This window comes from Mesoplodon densirostris, chromosome 19 (genome assembly GCF_025265405.1).
Source record: "Mesoplodon densirostris isolate mMesDen1 chromosome 19, mMesDen1 primary haplotype, whole genome shotgun sequence".
Lineage (NCBI taxonomy): Eukaryota > Metazoa > Chordata > Mammalia > Artiodactyla > Ziphiidae > Mesoplodon > Mesoplodon densirostris.
In genome coordinates, this window is record NC_082679.1 from 1,027,103 (window position 1) to 1,047,276 (window position 20,174).

Genomic DNA, 20,174 nt, shown 5'->3' on the forward strand with positions numbered 1-20,174 from the left:
CATTTTGCACAACACAGAAAATGTGAGGAAAAATCCTACCTTAATACAGGTATATCCTACCTGTATTAAAAACAATTATTCTGTATGGCAAATGTTGCTCACTTCATTTAAGAATGAGTGAAGTTCCACATGTCTTTGTTGTTTCGATGTCTTATTTGTAAATGAAACGGGAAACAGCCATAATGCATATTTTAAAAAAATAAGCAAATAACAAGAACTGAAACAGCACACGCATACACACACACACAAATATATATATATGTATATATATATATATATACACATACATACATACAGGTGGCAAAGACCTGCAAAATGCTCAAAATCATGAATCATTAGAAAAATGAAATTAAAACCACACTGAGAGAGCACTATACACTTATGAAAAGGCTGACATAAAAGATTAACCATATCAAGCCCTGGCAGGGATGTGAAAGAAATGGAACTCTCTAACATACTGCTGGTTAATATGCAAAAAAAAGTACAGTCACTTTAGATCTACCCTGTGACTCAGACACTCCACTTTAAGTTACTGGCACAAGATCAAAGAAACACACATCCATATAAACTGACACAAATGTTTGTAACAGGTTTATTTCCAATAGTCACAACCTAGAAATAACCTAAAGACCCATAAAGAGATGGATAAGTAAACCAACAGTGGTATATCCAAGGATAAGAATATTACTCAAAAAAAAAAAGAGATGAGCTACCCATATCTCAAAGTAATTACAAAACATAAAGGAAATCAGAAAAAAATAAACAGCTTATTATTCCAAGCATATAAATACAAAAAGATGCAAAGGTTATCGATTGTAAGGGAAAGTAAACCAATGGTTACCTGGAGAAGCTGGAAAAGTAAGAAGAGATTATAAAAAGACATGAAGTAAATGACATATATGGTCATTATCGGGACTAGGATGATGTTTTCAGAGGTTCATACCTATGTCAACAGCTATCAAACTGTACACTTTAAATATAAGCTGTTGAGTACATGTAAATTATATCTTTATAAGGCTTTAAAAATTAGCTTGATAAAAAAGAAGAAAAAAACCGATGTCCCACTCTTTATGGAAAATAGGTTGGGCAACCCTGTATTGACTCCAGCATCTCTCTCCTCATGCCCTCTGGAAGGTCAGTCTTGTCTCAGTAGCAGCAAATATAGGGAGCAATGAACGTCTCCACCCAAGTCAAGAGGAGTGCTGCATGGGTCTAGAGAGCCACATCCTCAGAATATGAATCCCCTTTTCTCTTTTTTCTTCCCTGCGCAGTAAGGGCCTTGAGGCAAACACCACCGAGAGGCTACAGCAATCCACAAAACCTGATTAATTTCTCTGACAATGTCCTCAGCTACACAAGATAAGCATGCCTAGAGGTCCCAAGATTTGTGTACACACAGATCCTGCGGTCACAGAAACATTTCTGGCTACACTTTTAGAAGAGGAACATTTCATCTAGCTGGCTGCAGACTCCTCCACTACCTACTAAAGTAGGGTTTCCATACCTATTATGGTTTCCCTTGGAACCAACAGTCTTATAACCAGTGAGACTAGCCCAGTGACTTGTGGCCATCAGGGAATGTGGATCTTTGTAGACCTGGGGAAAATATCCCCTCAACAGTGCTGGGATACCCTGTGATATCTACCTTGAGTAAGAGAAAAAAATCATGCGGCTCTCAGAAGCACTCTTAAGATTCTCACATGTCCCCCTCCTTAGAGTCATCCAAGACTCATAAAAAACATAGGATACAGGCCTCAAATGAGGAAGAGAAAGCCCAGCAGTCTTTCTTTCCTAGGAGGCTCTATGGAGCAATGCAAATTTGGTAAAAATTGCCAAGCTGTTTTCTGCCATCATGCTGTCCCTCCTCAGGCACAGCGTGTGACCCATAAAATCTTCTTCCCCCCTTCATGCCTGTAGAGCACAAATTTGTACTCATTTATAAACTACCCTACACCGGAATAGAACTCCCCAAATTAATGAGGACTTAAAGGCCTTAGTTATTATTCAAGCCAAGGCAATGTGTGGCCAAGACTTCTAGAGTCTGTGACTTGCAAGCTGGAAAGACACAACACAAGTATCACGTGACACCAACATGTCCCTGAAAATTGTAGTCTTTGTTGGAGTGCTGCCAGAAAACTCAAATGATGTTCTATGGAAGAACATTGGGTCAGGTCCATGCCCAAGGTAATCAAAGAGGAGGGAAATATCCCCTAGGGCTCAGGCGACTCCTAATTTGGCCAACAGAGTAGGGGACAGAGTCAGCTTCCCTGAGCAAACTGGGTTGGTGACTGATGCACACTGTGTGGGCCTGCTGGCCGGTAGAGATAAAATGGCCTCCCCACATAACTGGGGATTCTCCCCACTGTGCATGCTCAGATGTATGAGAGTCAATTCAGACAGATGGCTCCTCAGATAGTTTCCTCAAGTGCCCTTATACTGACCACTGAAACTGCACATTTCCTGCCCATCTATGCCATTGTGTAGTGTGAACTCTCTGGTGTTGAAAGAGGTTACATTTTCCTATACAGTAACTCCCCTACATACGAACCTTCAAGTAGTGAGCTTTCGAAATGTGAACATTCGTTCCCATGTCCAATCACGAGTTAGTTCATGTGTCTGGTGTATATTTTAACGTGTGTTTATCCTCTACAAGTGCTTGTGCTTTTGCGTACTTACTGTACAGTACTGTATATAGTAGTACAGTCTCTTTATTTCAAGCCCAGGATGTCCAGGAACAAGTATAAAAGCAGAGGTGATGTGAAAGATTTTGGACGATGTGGACCAGCAACAAACTACGAACACTGTAGAAAAGCCCCTGGATCTCATCAGGCTCAGCCTGGATGAGTGAAAATGAGAAACAACACAGAGCTTCAAGGCAGGTTACATTTAAATGATATTGGGAGATGTGGAAGAAACTGTGACAACTATAGAAATTGATGAACAAACATATGAAAAAATATATAAATCAACAAAATGGACTATTCCAATGCTCTTTTCCTGGGGAGATGGTGTTGTCCTAGTTGCCCCACCATTGAGAGTTGGCTGAAACAAAGAATCTACCTTATGTGGAAAATGAGATTTTGTATGATTGCCTCTTTAAATGTAGAAGATATTCAAAAGAGAAACTGGCGTAGTTTGATATTAAGAAAAAACCAAGAATTCTTCCACTCCTGAAATAAGTTGATTTTCAGATAAGTCACAAATTCTTAGGCTAAATGGCAGTTTCATTTTCTCCAACGCTTCCAATAAATGTGATCACCAAGATGCAGAACTTTTTCAGGAGTTCATTTGCCCCACTTTTTTCAGACAACTTCTGGGTTTCTTTCTTTACACTGAATTGTTTCCTTTTTTGATTAAAAAAAAAAAAGCAATGGTGATGGAGCTGGTAGTATTGTACTTTACAAGGTACTGTAAAGTATGATTAAAAATGTTTTATTTTGGGCCTCCCTGGTGGCGCAGTGGTTGAGAGTCCGCCTGCCGATGCAGGGGATACGGGTTCGTGCCCCGATCTGGGAGGATCCCATATGCCGCGGAGCGGCTGGGCCCGTGAGCCATGGCCGCTGGGCCTGCGCGTCCGGAGCCTGTGCTCTGCAACGGGAGAGGCCACGACAGTGAGAGGCCCGCATACCGCAAAAAAAAAGAAAGAAAAAAAAATGTTTTATTTTTTGTTTGTTTTTTACGTATTATTTGTGCGAACAGTATTATAAACCTATTACAGTACAGTACTATATAGCTCATTGTGTTAGTTGGGTACCTAGGCTAACTCTGTTGGACTTAAGAACAAATAGGACTTACAAACTCACTCTCGGAACAGAACTTGTTAGTTCATATGAGACTTTCTGTAAAAGGTTTCCCACGTTCACTGCACTCTTAAGGCCTTTCTCCACTGTGACCTCTCTGATGACAACGCAGTTTGGACGTGGTAATAAAAGATTTCCCACATGCACTGCACACATAAGGCCTTTCTCCAGTGTGAACCCTCTGATGATAATGGAGAGTGGAACTACAGGTAAAAGATTTACCACATTCACTGCACTCATAAGGCCTTTCTCCTGTGTGAATTCTCTGATGTATTATGAGGTTATTTCTTTGGATAAAGGATTTCCCACATTCGTTACACTCATAAGGTCTTTCTCCAGAATGAACTCTCTGATGATAATGGAGGTCAGACCTAGAGATAAAAGATTTCCCACATTCACTGCACTCATAAGGTCTTTCTCCAGTGTGAGCTCTCTGATGGTAACGAAGGCTGGAGCTGAAGGTAAAAGATTTCCCACATTCATTGCACACGTAAGGCCTTTCTCCTGTATGAATTCTCTGGTGTAAAATGAGGTTATTTCTCCGATTAAAGGATTTCCCACATTCACTGCACTCGAAAGGCCTTTCTCCTGTGTGAACTCTCCAGTGTTGAATGAGTGTCCACCTATTGTTAAAAGATTTCCCACATTCAGTGCACTTAAAAGGCTTTTCACCAGTGTGAGCTTTCTGGTGTTGATTCAATTGGGATCCATATTTAAACAACTTCCCACACTCACTACATTCATAAGGCCTTTCTCCTGTGTGAACTCTCTGGTGTTGAATGAGAACCCACCTATTGTTAAAAGATTTCCCACATTCACTGCACTCATAAGGCCTTTCTCCAGTGTGAACTCTTTGATGATAATGAAGGTTAGAGCTAGTGGTAAAAGACTTCCCACATTCACTGCACTCATAAGGCCTTTCTCCTGTGTGAGATCTCTGATGGTATCTGAGGGCAGGCCTAGAGATAAAAGATTTCCCACAGTCACTACACTCATAAGGCCTTTCTCCTGTGTGAGATCTCTGATGATAAGTGAGGGCTGAGCTAGAGGTAAAAGATTTCGAACATTCACTGCACACGTAACTGTTTTCTCCATTGCACCATGTGTGGGGAGAAATGAGGACAGATTTGTAGGGTAAGGATTTCCCACATTTGCTGCACTTGTACTGCCTTGCCCCAGTATGAATGCTTTGATGTTGACTGACGGTTGAGCTCTGCCTAAAGGATTTTCCAGATTCACCACACACATGAAGCCTTTCTCCAGCGTGGACTCTCTGGTGTACAACAAATGAGGATTTGTACCTGAATGTTTTCCCACACTCACTGCACACAAAACAAGGTCTTCCAGTGTGGAACCCCTGGTCCTGAAGAAGTGTGTGTTTGGGGCTGAGGGCTTTCTTGCATTCTCCCCAGGTGTGATGACTTCTCCTGCCTTGTGAAGTTGACCCGCACTGGGTGATTGTGTTTGGCTTCTCGACAGTACAAGTGGCCTGTTGCTGCAGATGTCCCACAATAGTCAGGAAGTCCTTTTCAAACTCCCTATAGGTAAATGGCTTCTGTGACACATGGAACCTGCAGCTCTTCACAAACGAGGCCTCATCCACACTGCTTCTGAGAGTTTTCTCTCCCATGTGCTGCTCCTGGTGCTGTTTAAAGTTTGCACTAAAATGAAATAGTTTCACGCACGCCCCACACCTCAACAGTTTCTGGCTGTGCTGTGTTTCCTGATCCTCAGCCAAGTGGAAAACGTTTCTCAAGACTGGACCACACATCTCACAGGGGTGCGTCTTCTGGGAACACAAAGCTGCCTTGGGAGTCCTAGCCTGTGACACGCCTAGAGAAGCGATCTGTTCAGAAGGTGCCTCTGCAGCCTCTGCTCCACAGCAGCAACCTGAACAGAAAGAAATGCTGGTCAAGTGCATGTCGACTATAGGGAAGGGTCAAGCTCATCACAGATGTGCACCTGTCTCAACTACAAAACAGCCAGAAAACAATTAACAAGGTGGCAACAGTAAGTCCTTACAAAATTCTACAATTCAAAAACAGCAGCAAGGGGACTTCCCTGGTGGTGCAGTGGTTAAGAATCTGCCTGCCAATGCAGGGGACACGGGTTCAAGCCCTGGTCCAGGGAGATCACACTTACCACAGAGCAACTAAGCCGTGTACCACAACTACCGAGGCCGCGTTCTAGAGCCTGTGAGACACAACCACTGAGCCCATGTGCCACAACTACTGAGCACGCATGCCACAACTACTGAGCCCACATGCTGCAACTACTGAAGCCCATGCACCTTGAGCCCATGCTCTGCAATAAGAGAAGCCACCGCAATGAGAAGCCCATGCACCACAACGAAAAGTAGCACCCGCTCACCACAACTAGAGAAAGCCCATGTGCAGCAACGAAGACCCAATGCAGCCATTCATTCATTCATTCATTTATTTATTTCAAAATAAAAAGAGGGGCCTCCCTGGTGGCGCAGTGGTTGAGACTCCGCCTGCCGATGCAAGGGACAAGGGTTCGTGCCCCGGTCCGGGAGGATCCCACATGCCACGGAGCGGCTGGGCCCGTGAGCCATGGCCACTGAGCCTGCGCGTCCGGAGCCTGTGCTCCGCAATGGGAGAGGCCACAACAGTGAGAGGCCCGCATACCGCAAAAAAAAAAAAAAAAAGAAAAGAAAAGAAAAAGAAAACAGCAGCAAGGACTTCCCTAGCGGTCCAGTGGTTAAGACTCCATGCTTCCACCACAAGGGGCATGGGTTTGATCCCTGGTCGGGGAACTAAGATTCCACATGCCATGTGGTGTGGCCAAAAACAAAAAACAAAACAAAAAAACCCAAGCAGCCAAATCGATAAAAGAACAAGACCCAATCATACACTGCCAAAAAAAGACTCACTTCAGGATTAAGGACACACATAGGCTGAAAGTGAAGGCAACATAAAGACATTTCATGCAAATGGAAAACCAAAAGCCAGCATGAGTAGCTATACTTATATCAGACAAAATGAACATTAAGTGAAAATCTGCCACAACAGACAAAGAGGTTCGTGATATAATGATAAAGGAGTTAATTCATCAAGAGACTATAACAATGGTAAGTGTATATGCAACTAACATTGGAGCACAAAAATATATGAATCAAATATTAACCAATCTGAAGGCAGAAATAGACAGGAACACAATAATAAGGGACTTCAAAATTCTCCTTTCAACAAAAGGTAGATCATCCAGACAGAAATTCAACAGGAAAACTTTGCACTGGAACTATACTTTAGATCAAATGGACATATACAAAACATACCATCCAAATGCAGCAGAATACACATTCTCAAGTGCACACAGAACACTCCCTAAAAAATAAAAATAAAAAAACCCCAAACAAACAACAACAACAAAAGAACATTCCCTAGAGCAGATCATATGTTAGAGGTTATAAGACCAGATCTAACAAATTTAAGGAGATAGAAATAATACAAGGTATCTTTGCTGACCACAATGGTATGAAACAAGAAATCAGTAACACAAGTGGGGAAATTCACAAATATGTGTAAATTAAACAACACAATCATGAAAAAACAATAGGTCTCAGAAGAAACAAAAAAACACCTTAAGACAAATGAAAACAGAAACACAAAGTACCAAAACTTATGGGACACAGCAAAAGCAGTTCAAAGAAGGAAATTTAGATAAATAAATGCCTAATGTAGGCATTTATAGAAAAATAAAAATCTTGGCTTCACAGTTGACATCTACCAAACACTCGAAGAAGATTAAATACCTATCCTTTTCAAACTCTTCCAAAATATTGAAGAAAAAGGAATGCTTCCTAACTCATTTTACTAGGCTAACATCACCCGATACCAAAAACAGACGAAGACAATACAAAAAAAGAAAATTATAGGACAACATCTCTGATGAACACAGATGCAAAAATACTGAACAAAGTATTAGTAAACTAAATACAACATTAAAAGGACCGTACACCATGATTATTCCAGGGATGCAAGGATGGTTCAACATCTACAAATCAATCAATGTGATACATCACATTAACAAAATGAAGGATTAAAACCATATGATCATCTCAATAGATACAGAAAATGTATCTGGCAAGATTCATCATGTATTTATGATTAACAACTCTGAAAGAATTGGATAAAGGAACATACCTCAACATAATAAAGGCCATATATGAAAAACCCCTCAGCTGACATCAAACTCAATGGTGAAAAGTCAAAAGCTATCTCTCTAAAATCAGGAACAAAAAAAGGATGTCCACTATCTCCATTCTTCTTCAACACAGTATTGGAAGTCCTAGCCAGAGCAGTAAGGCAAGAAAAACAAAAGGCATCTAAAGTGGAAAGGAAGATGTAAAATTTTCACTATTTGCAGATAACATAATTTTACACATAGAAAACTCTAAAGACTCCACCAAAAAACTATTAGAAATAATCAACACATAAAATTGCAGAGTACAAAGTCAACATACAAAACTCAGTTGAATGTCTAAACTCGAGCAATGAGCTAGCAAAAAAAAAAAGGAATTAAGAAAACAACCTCATTTAAATGGCAACAAAAAGAATAAAATACATAGGTATAAACTTAACTACGGATAAAGACCTGTACAATGAAAACTATAAGACATTATTGAAAGATTGAAAAAGAAATCTTTTCAAACAAATGGAAAGATATTCCATGCTCATTGATTGGATGAATTAACATTGTTAAAAGGTCCATATTAGGGACTTCCCTGGGGGTCCAGTGGGTAAGACTGAGCTCCCAATGCAGGGGGCCTGGGTTCAATCCCTGGTCGGAGAACTAGATCTCACATGCATGCTGCAACTAAGAGTCCGCATGCCACAACTAAGACCCGGCACAGCCTAAATAAATAAATAAATAAATATACTTAAAAAAAAAAAAAAAGTCCATATTGGGACTTCCCCGGTGGCGCAGTGGTTAAGACTCCGCCTGCCAATGCAGAGGACATGGGTTCGAGCCCTGGTCCAGGAAGATCCCACTTGCCACAGAGCAACTAAGCCAGTGTGCCACAACTACTGAGTCTGTGCTTCAGAGCTCGCGAGCCACAACTACTGAGCCCACACACCACAACTACTGAAGCCCACACGCCTAGAGCCTATGCTCCACAACAAGAAAAGCCACCACAATAAGAAGCCCACGCACCGCAATGAAGAGTAGCCCCAATCGCCGCAAGTAGAGAAAGCCTGCACGCAGCAAGAAGACCCAACGCAGACAAAAATAATAATAATAATAATAAATAATAAATAAATTTATAAAAACTAAATAGGGGCTTCCCTGGTGGCGCAGTGGTTGAGAATCCGCCTGCCAGTGCAGGGAACACAGGTTCGAGCCCTGGTCCGGGAAGATCCCACATGCCGCGGAGCAACTAAGCCCATGCGCCACAACTACTGAGCCTGTGCTCTAGAGCCTGTGAGCCACAACTACTGAGCCCACATGCCACAGCTGCTGAAGCCCACACACCTAGAGCCTGTGCTCTGCAGCAAGAGAAGCCACTGCAATGAAAAGCCCACGTACTGAAATGAAGAGTAGCCCCCGATTGCCGCAACTAGAGAAAGCCCGTGTGCAGTGAGGACCCAACACAGCTAAAAAAAAAAAAACACGAAATAAAATAAAATGTCTATATTACCTAAAGCAATTTACAGATTGAATGCAATCCCTATTGAAATCCCATAAAAAAATGAATTTATAAAAATAAATAAAATAAAATGTCCATATTACCTAAAGAAATCTACAGATTGAATGTAATCCCTATTGAAATCCCAATGACATTTTTCACAGAAATAAAACAAAAAATTCTACAATTTATATAAAACCACAAAAGATCACAAATAGCCAAAGCAACCTGAAATTAAAAAAAAAAAAAAAAAAAAAATCAGGGCTTCCCTGGTGGCACAGTGGTTGAGAGTCCACCTGCCGATGCAGGGGACATGGGTTCATGACCTGGTTCAGGAAGATCCCAAATGCCGTGGAGCGGCTGGGCCCGTGAGCCATGGCTGCTGAGCCTGCGCATCCGGAGCCTGTGCTCCACAACGGGAGAGGCCACAACAGTGAGAGGCCAGCGTACCGCAAAAAAAAAACAAAAACAAAAACAAAAACAAAACCAAGCTAGGGGAATTCCCTGGCAATCCAGTGGTTAGGACTCAGCGCTTTCACTGCAGTGGCCCGGGTTCAATCCCTGGTCCAGTAACGAAGATCCAACAAGCCACACTACATGGCCCAAACAAAGAAATAAACAAACACCAAAAAACAAAAAAACCCCCAAACAACAACAAAAACAAAGCTATAGGTATCACACCCCCTGATTTCAAACTATATTACAAAGCCATAGTAATCAAAACAGCATGGTATTGGCAGAAAAACATATACATACATCAAAAGAAACAGAATTGGGAATCCAGAAATAAACCCACAGATATGTGGACAATTAAGATTGATAAAGGAGAAAAAAACATACAATGAAGAAAGGTCTTCAATAAATGGTGTTGGGAAAACTAGACAGTCACATGCAAAGAAATTAAACTAGATCTCTATCTCACATCATACACAAAAGTCAACGCAAAAAGAATTAAAAACTTGAATGTAATATCTGAAACCATAAAACTCCCAGAAGAAAACACAGGCAGCACACTCTTTGACATCGGTCTTACCAATCAATAACTTTCTAGATATGTCTCTTCAGGGAAGGGAAACAAAGGAAAAAATAAACAAATGGGATTACATCAAACCAAAAAGCTTCTGCACGGCAAAGGAAACCATCAATAAAATGAAAAGACATCCTGGGACTTCCCTGGCAGTCCAGTGGTTAAGACTGCCTTTCCACTGCAAGGGGCACGGGTTCGATCCTTGGTTGGGGAACTAAGATCCTGCATGCCATGCAGCAAACCACCCCCCCACCCCCCGCCCAAAAAAAAGACACCCTATTGAGTGGGAGAAGATATCTGCAAGTGATATATGTAATAATGGGTTACTATCCAAAATATATAAAGAACTCACACAACTCAACAATAACAAAACCAAAACAACCCAAGTTAAAAATGGGCAGAGGAGCTGAAGAGACATCTTTCCAAAAGACATACAGATGGCCAACAGGAACAAAACCAGTATCTCCATGAAACACATGCACGTGCATGTATACAAATAGATATATATATATATACATACACACGCACATACATATACATATATAATAGTGCAGCATTATTCAGAAGAGCCAAGATATGGAAACATTATAAGGTGTTCATCAGGGGATGAAATGATACAGAAAATACGATATACACATAGACACACGCACCAACTTTCCCATGCATATGTGTGTACAAATACTCAGCCATGAAAAAGGAAAAACTGCCACTTGCAACAAGGATGAACCTAGAGGACATTATGCTAAGTGAAATAAGCCACAGAGAGAAAGACAAATACTGTATATTACTTATATATAGACTCTTAAAAAAAGTAAAACTTAGAGAAACATAAAGCAGAATGCCAGATATTGAGGGTTAAAGAAATGGGGAGATGTTGGTCAAAAACACTTTCAGTTATAAGATGAGTAAGTTCTAAGGATCGAATGTGTAGCATAGTGACTATAGTTATTTATTTTTATTTTTTTTCTATATTAATTAAGTAATTTATTTATTTTGGCTGCATTGGGTCTTCTTGCTGCATGTGGGATTTAGTTACAGGGAGCAGGGGTTACTCTTCATCGCAGTGCGCGGGCTTCTCATTGCAGTGGCTTCTCTTGTTGTGGAGCATGGGCTTCAGTAGTTGCAGCACGTGGACTCAGTAGTTATGGCTTGAGGGCTCTAAAGCGCAGGCTCAGTAGTTGTGGCACACAGGCTTAGTTCTCCACGGCATATGGGATCTTCCTGGACCAGGGCTCGAACCCAGGTCCCCTGCATTGTCAGGTGGATTCTTAACCACTGTGCAACCAGGGAAGTCCACTATAGTTATTTATTAACACTGTATCGTACACTTGAAATTTGCTAAAAGAGTAGATCCTAGGTGTTCTCATACACGCACACATAGAAAAGTAATTATGTCAGGTGATAGGTGTGTTAATTAACTTCACAATGGTAATTATTTCATAATATATATGTATATCAAATCATCACGTTATATATATTAAATGCAGAAATTTTGTCAATTATACCTCCATAAAGTTGGGGCAGGATGAAATGGATAGAAGAGGTCTAAACATCACAAAAAGAAGTATATAGGATAGAGTTCAATAGTAGTCCACGTACGTAGTCACCATGACAGCGGCTGCAATTCCATAAACAGGCAGGCACGAGAAATTGTCAGACACAGGAGTGGCCACAGAAACTGCATGGATCTGGACACACTGATGCATCCATGGAAAGGGCAAGCAAGCTGCATCCATTAGCCTTACTGCAAGACTACTGACCTCAAATCCTTCCCTATGAGGGTTTGGTACAACAGGAATTAGGGCTGTAGGGGCGAAAAGAGGGTAGTGCAAACACCCCAGCCCTAATAACTACCACAACTACCCAGAACACTGGGGAAGCAAGCAGTGCCTACACCACATGCAGCACAGAGCACCTTCTGGGGGCGGTGAGGCAGAATACAGACGCTAGCCCAGGTCACTGGGGAGGGGGAGGGTCTTACCCAGTGAGGATATAAGTGCGTAGTTCTCCAGCATCACATCAAGGTACAGGCATATCTGAGCCTCATCAAGGAGCCGCCATTCCTCCCAGGAGAAGTACACAGCAATGTCTTCAAAGGTCACACCAACCTGTCACAAAGGGGACACATGAGAAATCACAACACATCTCCCCACACACCTATGCCATTCCCATCCTCCACTGGAGCTCCCCACCTCAGAGGAGATACCAGGCCCTGGCCACTGATGCCTGCTCTCTCTTCATCATCCCGTTTTACCACTGTGTTCAGCCCTCAGCAGTAACTGGCAGGGGGGTGGCACCCAGATGCCATCTAAGCTCTGGGCTTGGCCGGTAATATCCCGTCCCTCCAGCCAAGCAATTCCCCTGGAGTCTCCCAAATTGTGGGAATCGAGACACAGCCAAATGTCAGCTCATGCTTCACCAGTAAAGCCTCAACACCAGGGCCTGGGGGCCATCAGCTCACACTTCCTCTCCACGTGCACACGATTCTGTAGATGACATTTCTCTCACAATTGACCCTACAGTTGCGCTTCCACAGCACTGCTGCATCCCTGCACCACACCACAGAATTCTCCCTGAACATACCCACACATTTGGCGCTTGGCATCCAGAGAGGGCTAAGAAATTCAGACAAGATTTGGTACAACCCCAGTCCTCTGATGGATCCAACACCGGAGTAAGCCACAAACGCTGCTTACAAGATCTCCCCAACTGCCTCTAATCCTTGGTTCAGTGTTAGCCACCCAGAACCACGGTGAATTTCATATTCCTTCAACTCTCGTCAACTTTCTTACTGCCAGTTCTGCCCTTTCAGCAGCCACAACACTTCTCTCTCTCTCCACTCAACCTCTGAAATAAACAAACAAACAAACAAACAAACCCAGTCCTAAAAACCTCCCTGCCAGGCACAGTGACCCACAAATGACGACATTTGCCGCAGACCAGATCCACTGGCAAGCCTCAAACGTCCCAGACCCCGTCAAAGCTCACCACAAAATTCTGGAGAAGCCACACAGCAGTAATACTAAATAAGCAACAGACCCAGTCTCACTGCCTTCTTGTCTCAACGACTCCTAAGTCTCCTCAGCCGTCACTTGTCCACTCGTCCCATGGAAGCCTCGGCCTCCCGCCAGATCAACCTCTCTCCCATACCGTTCCCACCGCCACTTCTCCACCTCACTCGGGTCTGCAATGCCCAGCAAACCAACCAGGCCCTGAGCCAGAGAACCACTCCTCAGCACACACCAGTCTTTCTGACCTACTAATACTGTGGCCACTATAACCTGCATCTCCTCCTAAATGTGATCCACAGCTCCACCCTGGTCCACACAATGGCCATCACTTTTGAAAGTTTCCATTCCTGAACGCCTTCCCCAGTTTTCCAGACCTGCCTGCCCACTGCCCACTACTCACTCTTCTCTGAAACATCTCAGACTCTTAATAGAGCCCAAACAAACGTATAACATTCCCAAGAAAAATTAACCTGCTGCTGACGTCCCCATCCAGCTCATGGGTCTTCCTTCCCTTCGTCTACTAGGACCAACACCCCTAGGGTCATCCCTCACTACTTCTTTTCTCTTGGCACCAGCAACACCCACAATTTGCTTTGTCCCTTCTCAAAAAATTGATCCAGAATTCAACCACTTCTCGCATATCCAAGACAGTCACTCTGGTCCATCAACACTCACCTAGGCTATTGCTATTAATCCGTCTGTGCTTCCTGTCTCCTCCCTTACCCCCCTGATTTGTTCTATTCTTCGCGGCCAGAGGAAGCCTATTTTGGTCTGGGTGACATCACTTCCCACCTGCGATTCAACCCTATATCACCTGTGTAATAAACGGCTAACTTTTTTTTTTTTTGGCCACACCATGCGGCTTGTGGGATCTTAGTTCCCCGACCGGGGATTGAAACCCGCCCTTAGCAGTGAGAGAGCCGAGACCTAACCACTGGACCGCCAGGGAAGTCTCATAACCGGCCAACTTTTCATGCAGCAACGCTGCAAGCTTAACTCTGGGCAGCAGCATCTTGATCCTAGCAGAAAAAAATCGAGAATTGCCCCAGTCCCTGATCAGTCAGACCTCCAAACCTCTGCACGTGACGGTGCCGGTCCCTCCGCCTGTGACCCTCTGCCACGCGCCAGCACAGTCAGAAGAAACAGGGCCCCACCCACGGCCGCCTCACCGTCCTGGACACCGGGGCCTGGGCTGCGGGCACGTGAGCAGGCGCCCCGCACTGGGGGCTTTGGTGTCTGGTAGGGTGAGGGTGGTGAGTGGTCGGAGGACGAGCGTTTACCTGACGCGTGTCCCTCGGCGCTGCCGCCGCCATCGGACTCTGTGGGCGGAGCGGGGCCGGAGCTGCGGGAGAGGAAACGAGACGCGGGCACGGCGGTCACTCTCCCGGGCCTGGTGCGGTGACCCCAGGCGGCGTCGCCGAGCCTCAGACCCGCCTCTGTGCAGCGGGTACCTTCTCAGTCTCGTCACCTCTTCCCAGCACCGGTAACCAAAGCTTTCAAATTGTGAAAACGCTCAAGCACATTCAAAATGACGTCCACAACGAGGCGGCCGGAAGTCCCGCCCTGACGCTAATGCGTCCCAGGAAAACCCGGCTTCTCTTGCCTTAATTGGCTGATCTTCGCAGCCACCCATCGCACAGCCGTCTGGGTAATGTATTTCCCACAGATCCACAAACGTAGGTCCAGTATGTTACAACTCTGACATCTTGGAGAAAAGGCAAAGCTACACCGCGAGGACTTACCGCTAGGAAAACCAACCAAAGTCCAGAGACGGAGGACGGGCATTGCCTCTTCTTAAAGAGAGTGCACTCAGATGTTTCAGGAATACTAACTGTAGCTGATCACCCAAGTGTTTGGAGACGTTATTTCAGGCTCTGTGAAGCTCAGCGTGTTCCTAGAGTCGAAGAGTATCTTTCGAGATGCTCTCAAATCCATTAATCCAAATGTACATACCATTGCAGAGTCATTTAGACAAATAATGGAGCCACTGGAAACTGAAGCTAATAAACAATAGTGTACTCTCCGTCTGAGTATGTTTGGTAAAGACAAAATAAACACCCCAGAAAGTGTAGCGATAAGAAAGATAGAAGGATGTTGCGCCACCTTGAGGAAGGAGTACAAAGATGGGTCTTTGACGGTGATTCCCACAGAGTACAGGTCTCCTGCCTGTACAGTTAAATACTGTGTCCACTTCATTGAGCAACACTTTCATCTACTTAATATATCTTACTCCATATCCTCACATGTATTCAATTCCTTTCTGAATCTGACGTCAGTCTCAAAAAGAGAAAAACAAAACAAATGCCATTTTGGCATGGGACAATGGCTGCAGTTTTTGCCATATTCCATCATTATTTATCATTTCATGGTTGGTCTTGTTTCATCTACCCCATGCACCTTAGTATAATATTTCACCTGTAATCCTAGACAGCTTGTATTTTAATGTGTAAACTCTACAGAATGTGTTTTTTAAATGTAAGGGTTCTTTCATAAATCCAATAACGTTAGCACATAAAATCATAATATTTAAAATTATAGGGACTTCCCTGGTGGTCCAGTGGTTAACTCTGCACTCCCAATGCAGGGGGCCCGGGATCCATCCCTGGTCAGGGAACTAGATCCCACATGCATGCTGCAACTAAGTGTTCGCATGCCGCAACTAAGAGTCAGCACGACACAACAAAGATCCCGTGTGCAGCAACTAAGAACTGGCACAGCCAAATAAATAAATAAATATTTAAAAAAATAAATAAAATTATAAATATGTTAGCGCTGAATTTTCTTGTTGTCGTATTCGTTATTTAGGGAGGATTTATTGCAATCTGGAAACAAAATATATATTTAGCCAATTATTGTGCCTTGTTAGTCTATTAACCTATAGGTACCCACTCAGTGTGGGCACACTAGAGCCAAGTAGGTGGAAGGCACTGCAGCCTGTAGACTGTGGTGGGCCCACTGCAGCTACCAGTCAGTGGAAATTTGTTGTAACCTCCCTAAGGACACAGGAGGATATGGAACCCTGAGGCCTGTAGTCCATTTACCCTTCTGCCCAACCCACTCTTTGCCACTACTGGGGAAGGAAATGTTTGCATCAGGTAAGAGTTAGCTCTGCTTTCCAACTGCTGAAACTTATCATATGGGTTTGTCCCCACCAGCTCTGGACCCTGGAAGAGTTGTAAAATGTCTTTGTACCTCAAGATAAAAGTTAGCCTAAGTTCAATATAGCTGATTTCACAGATGTACAAAACTCATCTTGGCTTAGCACAGGATGAGTTTTTCTCATTTATAGATATGTTCCTATGTATAGGGCAGTGAACTCAGCACCACACAGTGATTCAGGGACCAAGATGCCTTCTATTGTAAACATGTGGCTTTAACGTTTCCTGGCACCATCCAGCTGACCAAGAGGAAACAAGAGGAAAGGGAGAAGTCACACCCACTATCACATACCTGACTTCCAATCACATTCTGTTGACAAGAACTAGTCTTTTTGGCCACCCCTTTGTGCATGGGCAGGAAAATGAGGTTGAGCTGTGTGCCCAAGAGAAGACCAAATGAGTCTGGTGAACGTAGTTGGCTGCACGCCGCATACTCTTGAAAAAGGACAGCCGTAATAGATTCGATGCCGTGTAAGCAGATAACGCAGGAAATGATCCACATAGGACCTCGGTCACAGTGTGTGGCTCAACAAAAGTTACTTATTAATATTAGTTATGTAACAATGATAGTCATAATGAATAATATTAATATCTCAAATTTATTTGCAGACTCACTTGAAAAGTCACACTTCCTAGTTAAATATACCCATAAGGGACTTCCCTGGTGGTCCAGTGGTTAAGACTCTGCACTCCCAATACAGGGCGCCCGGATTCGACCCCTGGTCAGGGAACTAGATCCCACATGACACAACTAAAAATCCCACATGCCTCAACTAAAGATCCCACATGCCGCAATGAAGATTCCACATGCCGCAACTAAGACCCAGAGCAGCCAATGTGTGTGTGTGTGTGTGTGTGTGTGTGTGTGTGTGTGTACACCCATGAATACTCTTCATCCCGCACCTTATACCTTCACTGTATATGTTTATCCTTCTGTTTATTAGTGAGACACTGAAAAAGTCTTTTCCCCCATGTCATCCTGTTCTCACTGTCCTGTAAAACATCAAGAGGTAACTTGCTCTTCTTTCGTATCTGGGTGGATGCAGGCAGCTGGAGCCATGAGGCATATTGATAGCTATCACGCAGAGTCATGGTCTCTTCCCTCTGGTAGCTTCTCCAGCTGGCCAGATTCTCCACTGTTCCTCAAACGCTTTTCCCAATCTTCACCCCTCTCCTCAGTACCACGTCTCCACTTTAATATGACAAGCTAACAGACTCTTTATTCCTAAAAAGGGCCCATAATCTTTCCCAGTCCTCCAAATCCCCCAATTTTAGTGGTCCCTGACTTCCAAGAGGTTGAGAAGGCTGGAAACAAACTCAGGTTCCTCAGTCCCTCTTCTATGAAACCCAACATGAAGCCATAGACACCCACATGTCTTGTCCATCTGACATTATTTTCACCCCCTAGATTCACCACGTCAACCAACTCGATGAGCTCCGACACTACTATCCTATTCCAAGGTATCGTGTCTTGCCTGAGTGTGATTTCCCCACATTTGCACTGCGCACTGTTCAGCTCAGACTCCTGCATCAGCTCCCAAATCCACACAGACCTTGCTCCAGACCGCCACCACCTCCCACACAGCTGCTCACTCCTCATATAACCTACTTCATGTTCAAAATGAGGAGTCTGGGGCTTCCCTGGTGGCGCAGTGGTTGGGAGTCCGCCTGCCGATGCAGGGGACACGGGTTCGTGCCCTTATCCCGGAAGATCCCACATGCCGCGGAGCGGCTGGGCCCCTGAGCCATGGCCGCGGAGCCTGTGTGTCCGGAGCCTGTGCTCCGCAACGGGAGAGGCCACAGCAGTGAGAGGCCCGCGTACAGCAAAAAAAAAAAAAATGAGGAGTCTGTACTTTTGTGTTCACTCCTTGACCCTTACACACTCATGTAGAGCTGTACCCTCCTTGCTTCTTCCTTTCTCACCTCTGCAGAAGTGGTCCTGACTCTGGCTGAAGCCATTATCTGCATCTGAACCTAAATGTCACCTTCATTTTTTCTCAGGGAACTCACTGCTTCACTTATTTCCTGCCTCTGGTAACTTCATTCTCTCTATGATCAACATTTTAAAATGCTCATGTTGTTGAGAATGGGAAAAATATAACAAACATAAAATACTCTCAGATATATAATGAATGGCTTCTAAATGGTGTTGACTGTATTTCAGCTGCCCAAACACACTTCCTGGAGAAGTTGTTTCATCTTAGGAATGGATCAGGATGGTCAAACACTTTCACACATTCATAAATTAATTTTAAAGAGAAGCTGCTTACAAACATACTGTATAAATAAACTCTTTCCCCAGTGGGGCTTTCTGCAAGAAGTGTTCTACCTGTTTTCCATACTGCCCATCCAACTGCACCAGATACTCACAGTCCTTGTCACACTTAGAGCATCTGAGATACTACTTTATGATTTTTATTCTGTTACTATACTTTGGGATGAATTGTTTGGATAAATACCCTCCTGTTCTGATATTCATTGATTTTCCATCTTGAACTCCAACCTGAAATATATCAATAAAGCAAATCATTGCCCTTTCCCCTATATTTCTTGAAAATAAACTTCTATGCTGGAAGTTAGAGAATGGGACAAAAATAAAGCCCCCTTCCACTCAGACATTTCAATGATAATTAAACACACCAGAGAGAATACAGTCCAAACACAGAGGCATAAACAGAGAGTGATAAGGGAATATGTTAAATGTGAAAAATGGTAGACTCAGAAAGAGAGGAAGGCATTCTAGATTCAGAACCATCATTTTGAGCCTATATTCATGTGAAAAGGTCACACTTTGTCTAACTGCCTTGGCTCTCCAACCTACAACTACCATGAATTTACTGCCATTTTAATTGGCTTAAGATGGGCAATTTATAGTGCTGCATTAAGGAAAAACAATAGGAGTGCCAACAAAATAATGTAAATGCCCCTAGGGCAAACAAAGATTTAGACATCGGCTTCTATTCAGGGTCTGTGAATACATTCAGTCATTTATGGGGACTGGCCGTGCTGTCCCTGGAAACCACTGCGTGTGCTCTTCATTTCCTCTAACACAGATGGTCATATCTGGTCTCTGAACCTCAGCTTTAGAGGAAAAGTGTTTTTCAACCTAATTGACAGCTTTTCTTAGCCAAAACCCAGTAGTATATTTACCTTCAGTGAACTTAAGAAGAATGATTTGCCATTAAAAAAATAAAGTACGGGGCTTCCCTGGTGGCGCAGTGGTTGAGAGTCCACCTGCCGACGCAGGGGACGCAGGTTCGTGCCCCGGTCCGGAAAGATCCCACATGCCGCGGAGCGGCTGGGGCCGTGAGCCATGGCCGCTGAGCCTGTGCATCCGGAGCCTGTGCTCCGCAATGGGAGAGGCCACAACAGTGAGAGGCCCCACAAAAAAATAAATAAATAAAGTACCTATGTAAATTGTTATGATGGTAAACACCTCCACCTTAAAGAAGATGCCATTGCTAGGGAACCATTGACCGAAACTGCCCGCCTTGGCCAGGCATGATAGATAATAACCGCTTGCAGGAG

General features: G+C 43.7%; 1 protein-coding gene across 1 annotated transcript; it reads right to left on the minus strand.

Annotated features, from left to right (window-relative positions):
• Positions 1-816: 816 nt before the first annotated feature.
• On the minus strand, positions 817-15,025 carry LOC132480448 (zinc finger protein 256-like). The gene is made up of 3 exons (XM_060084689.1): positions 14,769-15,025; positions 12,459-12,585; positions 817-5,690 (listed from the first exon to the last, which is right to left on the minus strand). The coding sequence occupies exons 1-3, from the start codon at positions 14,799-14,801 to the stop codon at positions 3,871-3,873; spliced, it is 1,980 nt and encodes a 659-aa protein (XP_059940672.1). The 5' UTR covers positions 14,802-15,025; the 3' UTR covers positions 817-3,870.
• Between the last annotated feature and the right edge of the window lie 5,149 nt (positions 15,026-20,174).